We start from the raw sequence: 18,253 nt of genomic DNA on the forward strand, positions 1-18,253 counted from the left end.
GCCCCCGGCCCCAGCTGGGCTGCCCAGGCTGTTGGCACTGGGGTGCCTGGCTGCAGCCAGCACCGGGGCAGGGAAGCAGGTTTGCCTCCCGCTTGGAACAAGAGGCCTCGGCCCAGAACCAGCCAGGCGGGGCCCGAACCTGGTTTCCAGCCGCTGTCCAGGAGCAGCCTGCCCGAGGCCAGCCTTTGGCACCGTGCCCAGGCTCAGCGCCCTCCTGTGGGCCTTGGCTCGCCCCCTTCCCACGAGCAGCCTGCTCAGCCCCCTATACAGGAGCCTTGGGAGGCGCAAGGCTGACCATTGCGTGCCCAAGCAACGCCCACCTGGCTGAGCTCTCCATGGGCTGCCTGCAGCCTCGCTAGGGTTGCCAGTTTGGGCTGGATGTATTTCTGGCTACTTCGTCACATGACAATCTTTTAATTGAAGATTAAGCTTTCATTCCTGAAGGCTTCCGGTCAGTCCTGGAGGGTTGGCAACCCTAAGCCTCGCCTGGCTGTGTGGGCCCTTTGCTGGCGTCAGAACTACGGAACATCTGGCCCGGTTGCTTGGAGGGGCTAGTCACCCATGGGGCTGACACCAGGCTGAACCTGACTGTAGTGATAGGGCTGAGGGCCATCTCGGTCTCCTGGGGTGCAGGAAGGCCCCAAACACAGGGGCGGCTGCTGGGGAAAGCCCATGTGGAGGAGTCTAATGTGTGGTGGCTGCTGGTCAAGCTCATTAGTGGCTCCATAGTTGCTCTGTGCCCCTGGCTTTGAGGCACATGAGATTTTTGCCCTAAACTCACTTGTACCCATTGGCTTTGGTTCTGTGAGTGGTGTGACCTGTCCCTGTTCATCTGCGGGCTTTGGTAAGAAAGGACTGTGTCTGTGCTAGACACTTCCCCCTCCCCCTGATTTCTCACTATTGCTGTGACCGGCTTATGTCCACTGGTGTCCATCCCCTCCCCACGATCCTGCTAACTTTCCCTGCCTCTGGCCTCCTTTTTATTCAACGACTGGAGGTGGAAGCTTGTCTCTTTAAAACTCACTCTAGATTGCTGGCTTAACCATGTGATTTGACTTCTTGGCAGCTGTCCCGTTATCCTGGAGAGGAAATGGCTGCTTACCTGCTGCTGCTTGTGCTTTTGCTGGCTTCTGCAGAAGGTGAGGGGTTAATAGGAGGAGAGGGGGCTTCCCTTCCCACGAGTCATATCATGTGCATGAAAAGTGTTGCCCAGAAAGTGAGAGAACATGAGAAGCAAAACTGATTTTCTAGTGACAAATCAGAGGGGCCCTGCAGCGAGAACTTTCCTTCTCTCTGTCCAGAGTTTCCTGCTTCCAGGAAACACCTGAGAGAAGCAAGTTGGTTAGGCTTCTGTGGTTGCAATAAAAATCTCACTGAGACATTCTGCCCCTCTGGAAGCTTTGTGGAGGGGGACTTACCTCTCAATCTAAAAAGAAAAAAGTTAGGGTGTAGAATACCCCTGAGAGGTCAGATTTGAGGACCCCTCTGCTCCTTCCTTCATCACCATGTTCAGCTTTTTTTTCTTTTGGGTTTGCTTCGCTCATTAAATGAGACACACAATTTTGTAGGAGGCAGAATTTCTATAAAAGCCCCTGTGGATTTCTCCCATCTTCCCATTCTCCCTTCATCCTATTACACCCTCACGTGTTGCTCCTTCGGTAACTCTTTTTCCTTCAGTCTTGTTTTTCTGTAACGTGTCCTTTTAAGAGTCTGTTTACTTCTGTTGCTCTGAATTATGCAGGGCTTTGGTGGAGCAAACTGGAAATTCTGGTAGTTTCATTTAAATGAAAAATGAAGGGTTATTATTGAATTAATTATGAAAGTGACTGATCCCATTAATGCAATCTCTTCCAAGCTATTAAATTCTATTTGTTTGATGCTGTTTCTGCATTTTCAGTTGGCAGTATGCACAGATTCTTGTATTGGCTAATAGCCACATCATGGAAGTAAGGGGGTGGTACTTGGATGCGTGGCCATCTGGGGCTTTGGATCCCTGGGGTGGTAAGGGAGGTGGATTGGGATCATTAGGTAAGAACATTATCTAGATATTGAAATTTTAGATGGTCATCTTGAGGATTCTAGAGTTAACATTCCATTGAGAGATGAGGCTGGTTACACGTCTCAGAGTCCCAGTTGCAGATTCTGGAAGACAGCATTGCGTTGGTTAAATGCAGTTCATGTTTTCAGGGTTATCTTCAAAATCATGAGAAAGAGAGAAACACAATTATTTTTACATGGAAGTTCAGATCTAGAAATGGCGAATTCCGTGACAGATGGGCAGAGCGTGAATTCCGTGGTAAATTCAGCAGGAGCCGAATAAACAGGGCCCTGGTAATACACATCTGAACTACTATGACTATTGTTACAAGTTGGTCCCAATTATTTATTAGAGTCCGACCATCATCATATTTACAGCATTGGTACAATATTGTGATTTCTTGGAGCATTGGATCAGTGGAGAAATAATTTGCTTTTCAATTGTGTGGAATTAACTTTTGATGATTCCAGCAATTAAAGTTCTTCAGTTCCCATGGACCTATTTATCCTCCTCAAAATCTTGCTCATTTAATTGTTACATGCTAGAACAGGGGTTCTCAAACTAGGGGTTGGGACTCCTCAGCGGGATCGTGAGGTTATTATATAGGGGGTCATGAGCTGTCAGCCTCCACCTCAGTCCCCACTTTGCCTCCAGCATTTATAATGGTGTTGAATATATAAACAAGTGTTTTTAATTTGGGGGGGGAGGGCGCACTCAAAGGCTTGCTATGTGAAAGGGGTCACCAGTACAATAGTTTGAGAACCACTGTGCTAGAAGCAGTGTTTACAATTGACATGTGGCTTTTTAACAGAGTAGTTTATAGTACACAATATTTTTCCTATTCCTCCTTATCTGTCTCGGTATTTGTATCATCATGCTGATATCTGAGCCACTTGCAAGGCAATATATAATAATATGTATTTATTAGCAGTTTACGCTGTGAGAAAATGATCAATTTTTGTTGGCTTGTTTGCTTTTTTTAGAAGGATTTTTGGCTCAAACATGCTGTATTATCTCAACATCAATATTGTAGGTGTCACAACAAAATCAATAGCTACTGTGTGCTGCCATCTCAAGACTTACTTTAGATAAAGGGAAACAACAAAATAAGAAGGAACAAAAGGAAAGTTGTCATGGGAGAGCACTGTGTGTTTGTCTCCCCATAACATGCTTCATTAACTCTGTCTCACAAAATGACAGCTATAGGCAGAAATTCCTAACAGTTACCTACCTCCCAGTGCATACCCCGTAGAGGATAAGGAGTTTGGCATTTCTATGAGGAGTAAAATATTGACAGGATGATCATGACATTTTTGTGGATCCTAGGTGTGACGTTTCGCTTTGCATCCTATTATGGTGACCACATGGTATTACAGAAGAAACCAGCCGGCGCAGTGGTATGGGGCTACGGGGAAGCTGGCGCCAATGTTACCATGTCGCTTTCCAAAGACAGCAAAGTAATAATGAAAAAAATGGCACAAGTTGAAGGTAATAAAATAAATCTCAGATTCCTACCGCTTTGCATTTCCCCATTATCACACAGCTTCCCTGCCCTCTCTGCCCCCACTCCCTGCCTCTGATGAAGGCCAGGAAACATCCCCCAAACAGCAGCACCTATCCACTTCCCCAGCCAAGTGGCTATCCTACAGACGAGCTCCCAGGCAGTGGGGAATGTGGCACCAAACCCGTGTTAACGTGGTACCGCACACGGATCCCAAATCCCGCGTTCTAGCGAGGGTCTGGTGTACTTCAGCAAGGCATTGTAAGGCATCCAAGCTTGCAGAGCAGGGGTGATGCAGCCCCTCACTGGTCTGGACTGTACCCTGGGATGTCACACCCCTTTGGATGCCCCCCTACAGAGCTCCTTTGAAGGCACTGGAGCTCTGATCAGGTGCTGGGATTTGATCACTCAGAACAGCTTGTGGGATTGGGGCCTGTGTCCTTCCCAGTAAATTCGGCCTGCATTGTGAGGCTCCTAGTGGACATCATGGCGTCCCCTTCTCTTCTCCCATCCCTGGTTACTGGAGACGCTAGGATGATGGATGCGGTCCTAGAAAGACAACCTTTGCCAATAGTTGGGGCTTTCTAATCACATTCTTCTTATAGCTTAAAATGTTTTTCTGTCCCTGTTGCTGGGGGAAAGAGCCACAAACCTCAGGGGCAACTGATTCCGCTCCTTAAGTGCTGTAGAATGTACAAAGTCAACATACTGAAAAACCAGAGGAAAATCATGTTTTCTGCATTGCCTCTCTGTGGTGGAGGTGGCAGGATTTACTTAGAATATCAGCAGGAGAGCAAATTTCAGATAAAGTCTGGAGTGGGGTTTAAGTGACAATTTTCACAGATTCCACGGTCAGAAAGGACCATTATGATCATCTCGTCTGACCTCCTATATAACACAGGCCACAGAACTTCCCCCAAATAATTCCTAGAGCAGAACTTTTAGGGAAAAAAGCAGCCACTCTTGATTTAAACATGGTCAGGGATGGAGAGTCCACCATGACAACTGGTAAATTGTTCCAATGGTTAATTACTTTCACCGTTAAAAAAGTACACCTTGTTTCCAGTCTGAATTTGTCCAGCTTCAAATTCCAGCCATTGTATCATGTTAGACCTTCCTCTGCTAGACTGAAGAGCCCATTGTTAAATATTTGTTCCCCACGTAGGTACTTATAGACTGTGATCAAGTCACCCCTTAACCTTCTCTTTGTTAAGCTAAGCAGATGGAGCTCTTTGATTCTGTCACTGCAAGGCAGGTTTTCTGTCCTTTAATCATTCCCATAGCACTTCTTGAACTGTGGACACTGGAACTGGACACAATATTACAGCAGCAGCCACACCAGTGCCAAATACAGAAGTAAAATAACCTCTCTCTCTCTCTTGCTCAAGATTCCCCTGTTCTATGCATCCCAGGATCACATCACCTCTTTTTGTCCCGGCATCACACTGGGAGCTCATGTTCTGCTGATTATCCGCCACAACCCCCAAATCTTTTTCAGAATCATTGCTTTCCAGGATAGAGTCCCCACATCCTGTAGGTATGGCCTACAGTCTTTGTTCCTAGATGTACACATTTATATTTAGCTGTATTAAAATGCATATTGTTTGCTTACACCCGGTTTACCAAGGGATCCAGACGGCTCTGAATCAGTGACCTGTCCTCTTCGTCATCTACCCCATCCCCAATTTTTGCGTCATCTGCAAACTTTATTGGTGATAATTTTATGGTTCCTTCCAGGTCATTGATAAAAATGTTAAACAGCGTAGGGCCAAGAACTGATCCCTGTGGACCCCAGTGGAAACACACCTGCTTGATGATGATTCTCTGTTTACAGTTACACTTTGAGACCTATCAGCCAGTTTTTACTCCATTTAATGTGTGCCATGTTAATTTTATATCGTTCTACTTTTTTAATCAAAATGTCGTGTTGTACCAAGTCAAATGCCTTACAGAAGTCTAAACATATTACGTCAATGCTATTACTGTTATCAACTAAACATGTAATCTCTTAAAAAAATCAAATGAGTTTGACCAAATATATTTTCCTTAAACCCATGCTGTTTTGCATTCATTACATTACCTTCCTGTAGTTTGTTATTAATCCATTATCTTGACTGAGATCAGTGTCAGGCTAACAGTCCTATAATTACCTAGGTCAACCCGTTTACCCTTTTTAAAAATTGGCACAACATTAGTTTTCTGCCAGTCTTCTGGAACTTCCTCAAGACTTATTAAAAATCAACATTAACGATCCAGTCTGCTCCTCAACCTCCTTCCAAAAGTTTTAAAAGAGCTGGCTATCTGCACATACTGGATTTTAAAATATCTAACTGTAGTAGCTTCTGTTTAATTCCTCCAGAGATACTAGTGAAATGGAGCATATCATCATCATATGATGGGATTATATTAGGGCTGTCAAGCGATTTAAAAAAAAATTAATTGTGATTAAACAATAATAGAATACCATGTATTTAAATATTTTTGGATGTTTTCTACATTTTCAAATACATTGATTTCAGTTACAACACAGAATACAAAGTGCACAGTGCTCACTTTATATTTTTTATTACAAATATTTGTTCTGTAAAAAACAAAAGAAATAATCATTTTCAATTCACTTCATACAAGTACTGTAGTGCATTCTCTTCATCATGAAAGTTGAACTTACAAATGTAGAACTATGTACAAAAAATAACTGCATTCAAAAAGAAAACAATGTAAAACTTTAGATCTTACAAGTCCACTCAGTCCTACTTCAGCCAGTCGCTCAGACAAACAAGTTTGTTTATATTTGCAGAGATAATGCTGCCCACATCTTGTTTACAATGTCACCTGAAAGTGAGAATAGGCATTCGCATGGCACTGCTGTAGCCAGCATTGCAAGATATTTACTTGCCAGATGCGCTAAAGATTAATATGTCCCTTCATGCTTCAACCACCACTCCAGAGGTGATGCTGGTGACATCCATGCTGATGACGGGTTCTGCTCGATAACGATCCAAAGCAGTGCAGACCGACGCATGCTCACTTTCATCATCTGAATCAGATGCCACCAGCAGCAGATTGATTTTCTTTTTTGATGGTTTGGGTTTTGTAGTTTCTGCATTGGAATGTTGCTCTTTTAAAACTTCTGAAAGCATGTGTAATGGGCTGGGCCTTGCTGGTCGAGCTGGGGCGTCAGTCCAGTAGAGGGGTGGCCCACTCTGCCACTCGGTCATGGGCTTCCCCAGGGGTGATTTCTGTCAGCTGTGGCCCGGCCCGCGCATGGGGTCACCTAAATTGGTAATCCTTGGATTTTGAGCAGCCAAAAAAATCAAACAGTTTGTGGAATTAGCTCCCTGGGCAGGGCGAAGCAGCAAGCAGGCTGCAGCCCCTGGGCGGATAAAAGTAAGCAAGTAATCTATAGCCCAACAGCTTCCTGGCTGAGGCAGCAGTCAACCACAGTCTGGGGAATTAGCCCCCTGGGCAGGGCGAAGCAGCAAGCAGGCTCAGCTTCCATGGTGGTGGGTAGTCTGGTGGGTAGCCCTGGTCCCTGGGCTTTACCGCCAGGGGCGCTGCAGGTACCACTGCAGGAGCCAACAGTGTACTCCCTTCCTCCTTTGCCCCCACCTCCCCTTGACTGGCCTGGGCTGCCTCATTTTATCTGAGTTCTCCATTTGGAGCATATACATCAGGGGAAGAGGGGGCATGGCCTCCTGGGCCCACAATAATTGGTCCTCCCTTGGCGGCCCAGTGCGGGGCTGGTACACCCCGTCACAGCATGCTCCACATCTCATCCCTCTCAGATTTTGGAAGGCACTTCTGATGCTTAAACCTTGAGTCGAGCGCTGTAGCTATCTTTAGAAATCTCACATTGGTACCCTCTTTGCTTTTTGTCAATTCTGCAGTGAAAGTGTTCTTAAAATGAACAACATGTTCTGGGTCATCATCCAAGATTGCTATAATATGAAATACATGGCAGAATGCGGGTAAAACAGAGCAGGAGACATACTATTCTCTCCCAAGGAGTTCAGTCAAAATTTAATTAATGCATTATTTTTCTAACGAGCGTTATCAGCGTGGAAGCATGTCCTCTGGAATGGTGGCCGAAGAATGAAGGGACATACGAATATTTAGCATATCTGGCACATAAAAAACTTGCAGTGTTGGTTACAAAAGTGCCATGCGAATGCCTGTTCTTATTTTCAGGTGAAATTGTAAATCAGAGGGCAGCATTATCTCCTGCAAATGTAAACAAACTTGTTTGTCTTAGCGATTGGCTGAACAAGAAGTAGGACTGAGTGAACTTGTAGGCTCTAAAGTTTTACATTGTTTTGTTTTTGAGTGCAGTTTTGTAAGAAAAAAAATGCATCTCCATGATAAAGAGATTGCATTATGGTACTTGTGTGAGTTGAATTGAAAAATATTACTTCTTTATCATTTTTACAGTGCAAATATTTGTAATAAAAATAATAATATAAAGTGAGCATTGTACACTTTGTATTCTGTGTTGTAATTGAAATCAATATATTTGAAATGTAGAAAAACATCCAAAATATTTAATAAATAGAATACCAATTGAAATTTAACAGTGTAATTAAAACTGTGATTTATTGCGATTAATTTTTTTTAATCACAATTAATTTCTTGAGTTAATCACATGAGTTAACTGTGATTAATTGACAGCCCTAGATTATATCATCTGTTTTTTCTCCCCCAAATACAGAAAGAAAATATTTATTGACCACTTCTGTCTTTCCAGCATTGTTATTGATAATTCTGCCATTTCCATCTACCATTTTCCATCCACCATTGTTAGGATTTTTTTTGTTCCTAATACATTTTAAAAACTCCTTTTCTTCTTGACTCTGCTGGCCGTAGATGTCTTCTTGTGTCCATTTGCTTCCCCTATCAATTTTCTACAATTCCTAACTTCTGATATATGTTCATTATTCTCAACTTCACCTTTCTTCTGTTTGTTATATATTATTTTTTTAGTTTTTATAGTTGTCATCGCTTCCCCTCTAAACCCGTTTGGTTTTTTTAATGGGCACGACCGTCTTCGTCATTTGTGGGATTGTGGCTTTTTGGGCATCTAGTAAGATGTTCTTAAATGATTCCTAATTATTGCACATATTTTTCTAATTCAATTCTTCCTCTCCTCTGCTTTGGCTCATAATTGTTTTCAGCTTTGTAAAATTAGCCCTATTAAAGCACCATGATATGAAATGTCCCTTTTCATGTAATAAAAACCTCTGCTTGTATCGCTGGATTGATACCAGTCAGGGATCTGTGCTTGCTTCTATCAAGTCAGGGTCCTTTGCTTCATGTTTCAGAGCACTCTGAGACCTGGAAAGTTGTACTGGCTCCTATGGAGCATGGCGGCCCTTATAGTGTGGTAGCAGAGCAGCACTCCAAGGAAGAGCCAAAGAATCTGACGCTGCAGGATATCTACTTTGGAGATGTCTGGCTTTGCAGTGGGCAAAGTAACATGGAGATGACAGTTTCCCAGGTAGGGGTTGGGACAGGGCTGGTAACTATGTCCAAAGGAAAAGAAAGTTGTTCCCTTTTGATCTGTCAGTGTCAGACGTTAAGCTTGCTAAGTTACAAGGAATCATAGAAATCCAGTTTAGTTTTCCTAGTGTTTTGTCCAGTCTAGTTTTAAATCTCTCCCATGCTGTGGAGCGTCCACAACTTCCCAGCCTCTTGCACTCCAAGTCCTAAGTGTCCTCACCCTCCGGAGTATTTGTCACTGGGACCTGCAAGGGTTCAGCCCTGCAGACTGTATGTTAACCACACAGTTAGCAGCCACACAGTTCCTGTTATAGGAGAGGCCATGATGATTCACCACCCTGCCTGTTTCCTAGATAATCAATGCCAGTAAGGAGCTCTCCGAGGCATCTCTCTATCCATATGTCCGTGTGTTCACGGCCTCTCTTATTCAGTCTGAAGTGGAATTGCAGGACCTGGCTAAGATTGACTTGGAGTGGTCTATACCGACAGCTGGTGAGTATAAAGCGGGTCAGTACAAAACCCCCTTAAAAATGGCCTGTTTAGCTCCAAAGCCTAACTGACACGTAGGGTCAAGAATGTCAACACACATTCTCTGAGACTTTCAAGAACCCTGTTGTTTAACCAGGCGAGACCAGATGCCCCTTCCAGGTTTAGCTAAGGTAAAAAAACCAAGCAAAAAGAACATTTCAGGCCTTCTTCATCCATCATAAAGAAGCAAAAGAGAGCAAACCCTATCTATAAATTTAAAATCCTGTAGGTGTTCTCTTCCAGCTCTGATTTCTAGAATACTTCTTCTAGTCTGTATAGATTAGGGATGTCCAGTTTTTATAGGGACAGTCTTGAAATTCGGGGCATTGTCTTATATAGGCACCTATTACCCCCAATACTCCCTTCCCGATTTTTCACACTTGCTATCTGGTCACCATAATATAGGTTCTTCTCCCACCTCACCCTCAAAAATATCTGAGCATCAGTCACGAGCAGTTTATTTTTTCTCTCGTCTTCTCCCAGGGGCGGGATTATGCATGCAGTGTGGAGCCGTTTGCTTTGGGAGTGGTTTTGTTGTTTTTATATGGCTGTGCTGCTCTGTGTCTTAGCAATGACTGGTTGGAGAATGTACTTGGCCCTTGGAGTGGAAGGTGGGGAGGTTTGTGATGGTCCTGAGGGAGTTTAGTCCAGAGTCTAGACCTAGCCCCCGAGAAAGTTCTGTCTCCTGGACGGACCAGCTATACCGTGGTGTTGGAAAGTTCCATTGTGCCTGAGGAATGGAACTGTCATCACATCTTCATCCTGGACTTCGAGTCTCTTAGATACACTGGGCCTAGGCCATCGAGCATCCTGAAGATAAGGATCGAGACCTTTGAAATGGGTGGGAAGCCTCTGTAGGGAGCAGTGATGTCCTCTCCAGGCAGCCCTTGGGATCAGTGCAGGTTGTTTCCACCAGCATGTTTTACAGTGTGGTGTTCAGTCTAGTTCTAACGGGAATTTCTCCCGTCCCTTGAGAGGTGATGCCCATTTCTGGAAGTCTTCCCTGATATTCAGCGCTATAATTCCCCTCCCTTTGGAATTGCTCCTCTGGATCAGACAGGACACTGGCCAGGTAGACTCTGTCCTTGCACTGGCCCTCCCACAGGATGAATTTCCCTGATGGGGGTGTCCCTCCCAGCACTTGCAGCTTTGCCTCTGGCACCTCCCCCTGACGTTTGCATCGCCTGCAGTTTTCTGATGTTTGTCTCTCAATTCTCTTTTTCCTGAACAGAAAACTTGGGTCACGAGAACTTCAGCTACTTCTCAGCTGTGTGTTGGCTGTTTGGCCGTCACTTGTATGAGACGCTTCGGTATCCCATAGGATTAGTGGAGTCCTCCTGGGGAGGGACCTGCATTGAAGCCTGGTCCTCAGGAAGGGTGCTGCAGGAGTGCGGGCTCACAGGCGACGCCGGACGGTGAGGACATTGAGAGCAAATTCACGGCTGTGAAAAACACGCTGTGGACCGTGAAATCTGATCTCCCCCATGAAATCTGGCACCCAGCTGGGGGCTCCCACCCTGCACAGGCTCTAGCTGCTAGTCCTGGCAGGGGATGGGGAGGGACCAGACTTCCTTCCCCTTGCAGGGGACACGCCCAGGGCAGGTCAGACCCATCTCCAGGAACTTCCCCAGCTTGCAAGAAGCTCTGTGACTCCAGCTGTCACCTCCCCCATGCGGGGAGGTGGAAACTGGACAGAAACAGATCTGGGGTTACAGTGGACGAGAAGCTGGATATGAGTCAACAGTGTGTCCTTGATCCCAAGAAGGCCAACGGCATTTTGGGCTGCATTAGTAGGAGCATTGCCAGCAGATTGAGGGAAGTGATTATTCCCCTCTATTCCGCACTTGTGAGGCCACATCTGGTGTATTGCGTCAAAAAGGATGTGGACAGATTGGAGACAGTCCAGAGGAGGCAATGGAAATTATCAGGGGGCTAGGGCACATGACTTACAAGGAGAGGCTGAGGGAACTGGGATTATTTAGCCTGCAGAAGAGAAAAGTGGGGAGGATTTGATAGCAGCCTTCAACTAGCTGGAGCGGGGTACCAAAGAGGATGGAGCTCGGCTGTTCTCAGTGGTGGTAGATGGCAAAACAAGGAGCAATGGTCTCAAGTTGCAGTGGGGGAGGTCTGGGTTGGATATTAGGAAAAACTATTTCACTAGGAGGGTGGTGAAGCACTGGAATGGGTTACCTAGGGAGGTGGTGGAATCTCCATCCTGAGAGGCTTTTAAGGCCCAGCTTGACAAAGCCCTGGCTGGGATGATTTAATGGGTGTTGGTCCTGTTTTTAGGAGGGGATGGGACTAGATGACCTCCTGAAGTCTCTTCCAACCGTGATATTCTATGATTCTATGACATATGGTAACCCACCACCTCCCAATAGACCTTCACTTCAGCACTGCTGCTGGCGGTGGTGCTGGCTTTAGAGGTGGGTGCCTGGCCAGCAGCCTTCCTCTCTGGCTGTCCAGCTCTGAAAGCAGCACGCCTGTCAGCAGCAGGGCAGAAGTGAGGGTGGCAATCCCATCACCCTTCCCGCCCTACAATAGGCTTGTGACCCTCCATACACTGATCACCTGTTGGGTCAGGACCCCCAGGGTTACAACACCATGAAATTTCAGATGTAAACATCTGAAACTGTGAAATTGACTAATTTTAAAAAAACCCTGGCCATGAAATTGACCAAAAGGCACTGTTAATTTGGTAGGGCCCCAAGTATAAGATGTCCCCTCAGTGCCCGTGCTGGACCCATTCCACCTGAATTAACTTCCCCCACCACGCCCCTCTCCAGAGCCCAGAGCTTCCAGCTCCTGCCCCCATGTGCACATGGCTTCCTGCTCCTCTGCACCACCTTGCCCTTAACCTCCTCTTCCTCCCCACCCCATCAGACTCACAGCCGCCACCTCCTTCAGCCCACTCCCCTGAAGCTTCCCTGGCTGCTGCCTCCAGCCCTTGCTGGGCCAGCGTCAACCCTTATTTCATTCCGTGCCGGAGTAATTCAAACCCTGACTTTCCTCTTTTGAAAAGCCTCCCCTGTGGGTTGGTACCCGGGGGGAATGCGACATGGCTAGAGCAATGACACAGGCAGGGCTGGCAGGGCACGTGCTGGAATAACCCCAGATGGAGGTGGAAACGGCATCTCGTTAGTGACCATTTAACCCCTTCCCTAGAGGCTGTTTTTCCAGCTCATCTTCCTCAGGCTGAGCTTGTCTTTTCCCAGTGCTTTTAGCCCTGTCAGTCTGACCCCAAGCTGTTTACCTCTTTTGGTCCTGTGTATCCAGTCCCCAAGGAACAGGTCCAGTGATTGCTCACCATAGGGGATCAATGCCACCTGGAGTCGGCTGGTCACCTTATGTGGCGTGAGGTGCTGCCCCACACCAACTGATGCTTGTCTTGTGTCATAGGTTTCTTCTTCCCACGCTGCTTTCTGGCCCTAAGATGCCCTCCGTGCTCTGGAATGCGATGATCCACCCGCTCCTCAACATGTCCCTCATGGGCGTTATCTGGTACCAGGGTAAGTCTGGCAGCATATCACGGCACCGGCCACGCCACTTTGGGTGCTGGGCTCAGCTCTCGCTTGTCCTGTGTGCTCATTGCAGGTGAATCCAACACCTTCATGAACCCAGATCTGTACAACTGCACGTTCCCAGCTCTCATCGCGGACTGGCGCAGGGCCTTCCATGCCGGGTCTGACGGGCAAACGCAGCCGCTTTTCCCCTTTGGGTTTGTCCAGGTGACTGGTAGCCAGGGTACTGACCATGGTGACACTAATCGCTGCTCAGAGCCAGCTCCTGCTTGCTGCTGGTTTCTTTCACTTCACCGCAGAGCAATCCCTGATGCTGCGCAGGACCAAGGGGAGGGCCAAGCTGAGTCAGTTTGATCAGAGTTTTCCTGCTGACTCCTTGATGCTAATGGACCCGGGGGTGGTCTTGCCATAGGCTCCAAGTCCTGGCACAGAGGCCTTCTAAGGGGAGAGTGATCTGTGAGTTGTGCTGGAGGGATAATATACCCCTCTTTCCCTCAGGGGGGCAGTCAGACACTGCTGCCTGTCCCCTTTTCATTCGGGCTGGGGTCTGTGCCCTGCTGGCTCCTCTGCTCCTGTCTCTATCTCACAGCAGAACAGGGAGGGGGGAAGACAGGGCCCCCCGCATCTTAGACCCTCACTTCCCCTCCTGACGCACTGGGAGGGGGAATGGGGAAGAGAAGCCTCCCCTGCTCTGTCCCCTTGTCTGCGTCACCCCCAGGCTCTCCTGGCTTCAGATGAGTGGGGGAGGCAGAGGAAGGAGTGGAGGGAGAGGCTTGGGAGGAAGGAGGAGAGTGCTGGGACGGAGGAGCGTCAGAGGCGCACTCTGAGGAGAAGGACTGAGCCCAGCAGGGATGTGGCGGAAAAGGGGAGGAGGGTACGAGCTGAGAGAGTCCAGCTGACTTTAGAATGAGTGCCCTGCCCGCAGTCCCGCCGATGGGCCTGGCCCAGATCCCTTCCCACTGGTCACCTGCCCTCCGTCCCAGCTCACCACACCTCCTCTGCCTGCCAGCCTCTGTGCCAGGGGTTCCCAACGTGCTATAAAAACGCCACGGCCCACCTGTGCCGCGATAACTGGTGTTCTGCATATAGAACCATAGGTGCTGGAACCAGGGGAGCTGGAGGTCCAGCCGCAGCCCCTGGTTTGAAGCGGTTTCCATCATATCCAGGGGCTGCAGTTTGGTTCAATGGCTCTCAGCACCCCCACGGTACACATCGTTCCAGCACCACTGTATAAAAGCCAGGCCGGCACTGGGGGTAGCAAGAGGGGCAGTTGCCCAGGGCCCTGCAAAGCTAAGTTGCTCAGGCTTCGGCTTGAGCCCCAGGAGGCAGGGCTCGGGCTGGTGGGGCTTCTTCTTTCTGCCCTTGGCTCTAGTGAGTCTAACGCCAGCCCTGCTTGGCGGATTCCCTGAAACCTGCTCAGGGGGCTCCCCAGGGGGCCTCGGTTGAGAACTGCTGCTCTGTGCTATGGTGACCCTGCTCTGCCTGGCTGGGGCATCCCCTGGCCCCGGTGTCTCATGGGCTGGGGTGGAGCAGACGCTCAACTCTCCGCATGGGGAGTTAGTACGGGGCTGCTAGTGCAAGTCAGGGACTCCTGGGCCACCCCCTGCTGGGGTGGGTTGATGTGTGGGACACTGGGAAGCAGGGCTGTGCGGGGGGAGGCTCTGGCCCCGGTGGGGGATCAGCTCTTTCCCAACTCGTTCTGTCTTTGCAGTTATCCACGTTCCGCCGGCAGGACCGGGATGACCGTTTCCCCCGCATTCGGTGGCACCAGACAGCTGATTACGGCTACGCACCCAACAAGAGAATGCCCAACACCTTCATGGCCGTGGCGGTGGATCTGTGCGACGAGCACTCACCCTATGGCAGGTAACTGCCCACTCCCTGCACAGCAGCCTGCAGTGCACCCAGGAGACATTCCATAGCACCTGGCCTGGAGGTGCCAGGGCCTTTCCCCACACAGGAGAGGCGGGGCTGAAGCAGGCTTTTGTTGGGCCATGCTGCAGTGTAGGAGGAGGGCGGGGCAGGGCCGGGAAAGAGGAGGAGGACAGGGAGTGCCGAAAGGGGAGGAGAAGAAATCCCCTAACGCACAGTGCTCCAGGGCCACTCCACACCCCCTGTCACTGGCCTCCCAGATCTGTTCGCTGTGCTTTCCCCAGCTGGGTGTGTGAGATATACAGGTCGCTAGCCCTGTCAAGTACTGGGCGGCACAGCGTGCTTGGGTGCACTGCTGTGATAGCCAGTAAAGGAGGACACTGGTACTGGGGGCAGGCGCTCGGAGCCAGCGACCAGCTCCCCGCTAGTGGGCAGAGGGCTTTGTGGAGAGGCTGGGGCAGGCGTGTTTGGCGCATGGGTGTACTCAGCGTACGTGGGAGGGGCGACTGACAGCGCCTGGCACCAGATCCTTAGGGCCCGTTGCCCCCCAGAGCAGCCTGGGGAACTGAGCTGGGATCTGTTCGGTAGCCTGGTCTCTGGGAGACCATCCCGTGGAGGCTGGGCTCTTTGAGCTTGTGCTCTCGGCGGTGGCTTGAGATGGGCGCCCCCTCTCCACTCGGTGCGGAGGGGATTGGGAGGGATCTGCACAGGAGTCTTCTCCCTGCCTCCAGAACTAGACTGCCTGCCATTATCTTCATGCATTGCAGCTTCATTGCTGCACGGAGACGGGTAACTGGCCTTGGCTCAGGTTTGGCCGGTGGCCTCTCTAACCTCTCCTGGTCCCGTTGTGCTATTCCTCTAGCCCAACTGGCAGTCGCAGCTGCTCCCCGCTTCCCTTCCAGATCATTTGTCAGGCCAGACCTACCACCGCTCCCTGCTGCTCCCCACCCCAGCAGCTGGCCTGGTCAGCGGCCCTTTGATTGGGGCCTTGCAGCCAGTCTGCAGTCCAGGAGATGCTGCTGCTGCTCTGGAGGGAGCCCCTAGCCCTCCCCTCCCACGGCTGACTTTACCTCCAGGGTTGGCCGCTGTCTCAGTCAGTCCTCTGCCCTGGCAGACCTGATCCCTCCAGCACCTGCTCCCCCCTCGCATCCCAACCTCTCCAGGCAGCTGCTGCTCTCTGCAGGGTCTCGTTGACTCATCCTGCAGTTAGACAAAGCTCTTTGCTGCTGGGGTGGGGTGAGGGCACCCCGGAGCTACATGGTGCCCTCTGCTGGCAGAGGTGGAGTTTCAGGAGCCACTGCCGGCAAGTGGCTCCCTGCCCTCTCCCCCTCATTTCCTCTCTGCTTTCCTCTTTGCAGCATTCACCCCAGGGATAAACAGAACGTGGCGTATCGGCTGCACCTGGGAGCCCGTGCTGTGGCATATGGAGAGAGAGGCCTGGTCTTCCAAGGCCCATATCCTACAAAAGTCGTGGCGGATGGAGCCAGGGGCCTCATTAACGTCACGTACGGCCAGGAACTCCTGCTGCTTCTAATGCACGACCACATCTTTGAGGTGAGGAGCCATGTGTGTGGGGGGTCCCTGCCCGTCTCAAGGAAAGCACCAAGGGCAGAGGGGCTGCACTGTTACTGGGCTAGCCTGAGTGCTCTCCGGGGGGCACATGATCCCTCTAGCACCATCAGCTCGGGCTGTGCCCCCTGCTGGGATAGCTGGACAGATGTCAGCAGGGCAGGCAGCTCTTGCTGCCCGCTGGCTAGCTGTCTAAATAAAAGTTTGTATTGGACAAATCCCAGATGTGCTGGAGCCCAGGGCTAGAGGGGCGATCTAGCAAATGCAGCCTCTCCTGCTGCTGAGGTGGGGGAGCTGTGTTCTCCTGCTGTCTGAGGGGGAGAGGAGGCTGAGCCGGGGGATGCAGGGCAGCTCTGCAATCTCCACCCCAGAGCACAGCGATGCAGCCACCTAAGCCAGAAAATAACAGAGCTACAGCCCAGTGGGGCAGAGCAAGGTCATGTGACTGGTCTGTGCGTCTTCCGGCAGGTGTGCTGCTCTCACCGGCCCCAGCTCTCGGCGCAGGAGCCATGCCAGTGGGTTCCAGCACCCATGGTGTCTGCATCTTCCCACACAGTGACACTGTCCAGCCCTGGCTGCAGGGACGCCGTCACCCGCCTGCGCTATGCGTGGGCGGAGTGGCCATGTGAGTACAGACAGTGCCCTCTTTACAACAAGCACCTGCTGCCAGCACCTCCATTTGTTATCGACTCTGCATTAAAAACAGGCTGGGCCAACTGCGAGGAGGCAGGGCCGGCTCCAGGCACCAGCTGAGCAAGGAGGTGCTTGGGCGGCCAATGGGAAGGGGCGGCACTTTGGGCTCTTCGCTGGCGGGTCCCTTGGTCCCTCTTGGAGGGAAGGGCCAGCCACCAAATTGCCACCAAAGAAGAAAGCGGCGCGGTGGAGCAGGCGCCGATCGCAATCACGGCTTTTTTTTTTTTTCCCCTTCGCCGCTTGGGGTGGCAAAAACCCTGGAGCCAGCCCTGCTAGGAGGCGGGGTGATGCAGAGAGGATATAGACTCATAGCTAAGGCCCCATCAAATTCACGCTCCGTTTTGGTAAATTTCATTATCATAGGCTGGGAGTTGGGTCTAGGAAGGGGGTGAGGGTTCTGGCTGGGGGTGTGGGCTCTGAGGTGGGGCTGAGGGGTTTGGAGTGTGGGAAGGGATTCCAACCTGGGGTAGAGGGTTGAGGTGTTGAAGGGGGTTCAGGGTGTGGGCGCCATCCTGGCAGCACTTACCTGAGGTGGGTCCCGGGAAGAGGCTGGCATATCTGGCTACTAGGCGCAGGGGTGACCTGCCGTCTCCGCACGCTGCCTGCACCTACAGGTACCGCCCCTGTAGTTCCCATTGGCCATGGTTCCCGGCCAAAGGGAGCTGCAGAGCCGGTGCTCGGGGTAGCAGGCAGAGCCCTGTGGCCCCTGTGCCTAGGAACCGGAGGTGCTGGCTGCCTCCAGGAGCCACGTAGAGCCAGGGCAGGCAGAGAGTCTGCCTTAGCCCCGCCGCACCTCTGACCAGACTTTTAGCGGCCCGATCAACAGTGCTGACTGGAGCCACCAGGGTCCCTTTTCAACCTGGCATTCCAGTCAAAAACTGCACACTTGGCAACCCTAGTGTTGCGGGGGCCCCATTTCTTAGCAGTTTGTTCTGAATTTGGTATTCTGAAGTGTGACCCACCGAGGCATGGTGAAACCTGCCCCAGTGGTTCCGGTGTGCAGCTGCAAAGGCTGATGGCTCACTGTTTGTTCCATGC

The 18,253-nt window shown here is 50.2% G+C and overlaps 1 protein-coding gene across 1 annotated transcript; it reads left to right on the top strand.

Annotated features, from left to right (window-relative positions):
* The first annotated feature begins 1,074 nt into the window (after positions 1-1,074).
* Positions 1,075-17,649, top strand: SIAE (sialic acid acetylesterase). Its single transcript, XM_050921640.1, has 10 exons — positions 1,075-1,139; positions 3,365-3,526; positions 8,855-9,030; positions 9,386-9,524; positions 10,792-10,975; positions 12,960-13,069; positions 13,155-13,288; positions 14,793-14,947; positions 16,312-16,507; positions 16,991-17,649. The coding sequence occupies exons 1-10, from the start codon at positions 1,091-1,093 to the stop codon at positions 17,273-17,275; spliced, it is 1,590 nt and encodes a 529-aa protein (XP_050777597.1). The 5' UTR covers positions 1,075-1,090; the 3' UTR covers positions 17,276-17,649.
* The last annotated feature ends 604 nt before the right edge of the window (positions 17,650-18,253 follow it).

The sequence above is a fragment of the Gopherus flavomarginatus genome, chromosome 13 (assembly GCF_025201925.1).
Source record: "Gopherus flavomarginatus isolate rGopFla2 chromosome 13, rGopFla2.mat.asm, whole genome shotgun sequence".
Classification (NCBI taxonomy): Eukaryota; Metazoa; Chordata; order Testudines; family Testudinidae; genus Gopherus; species Gopherus flavomarginatus.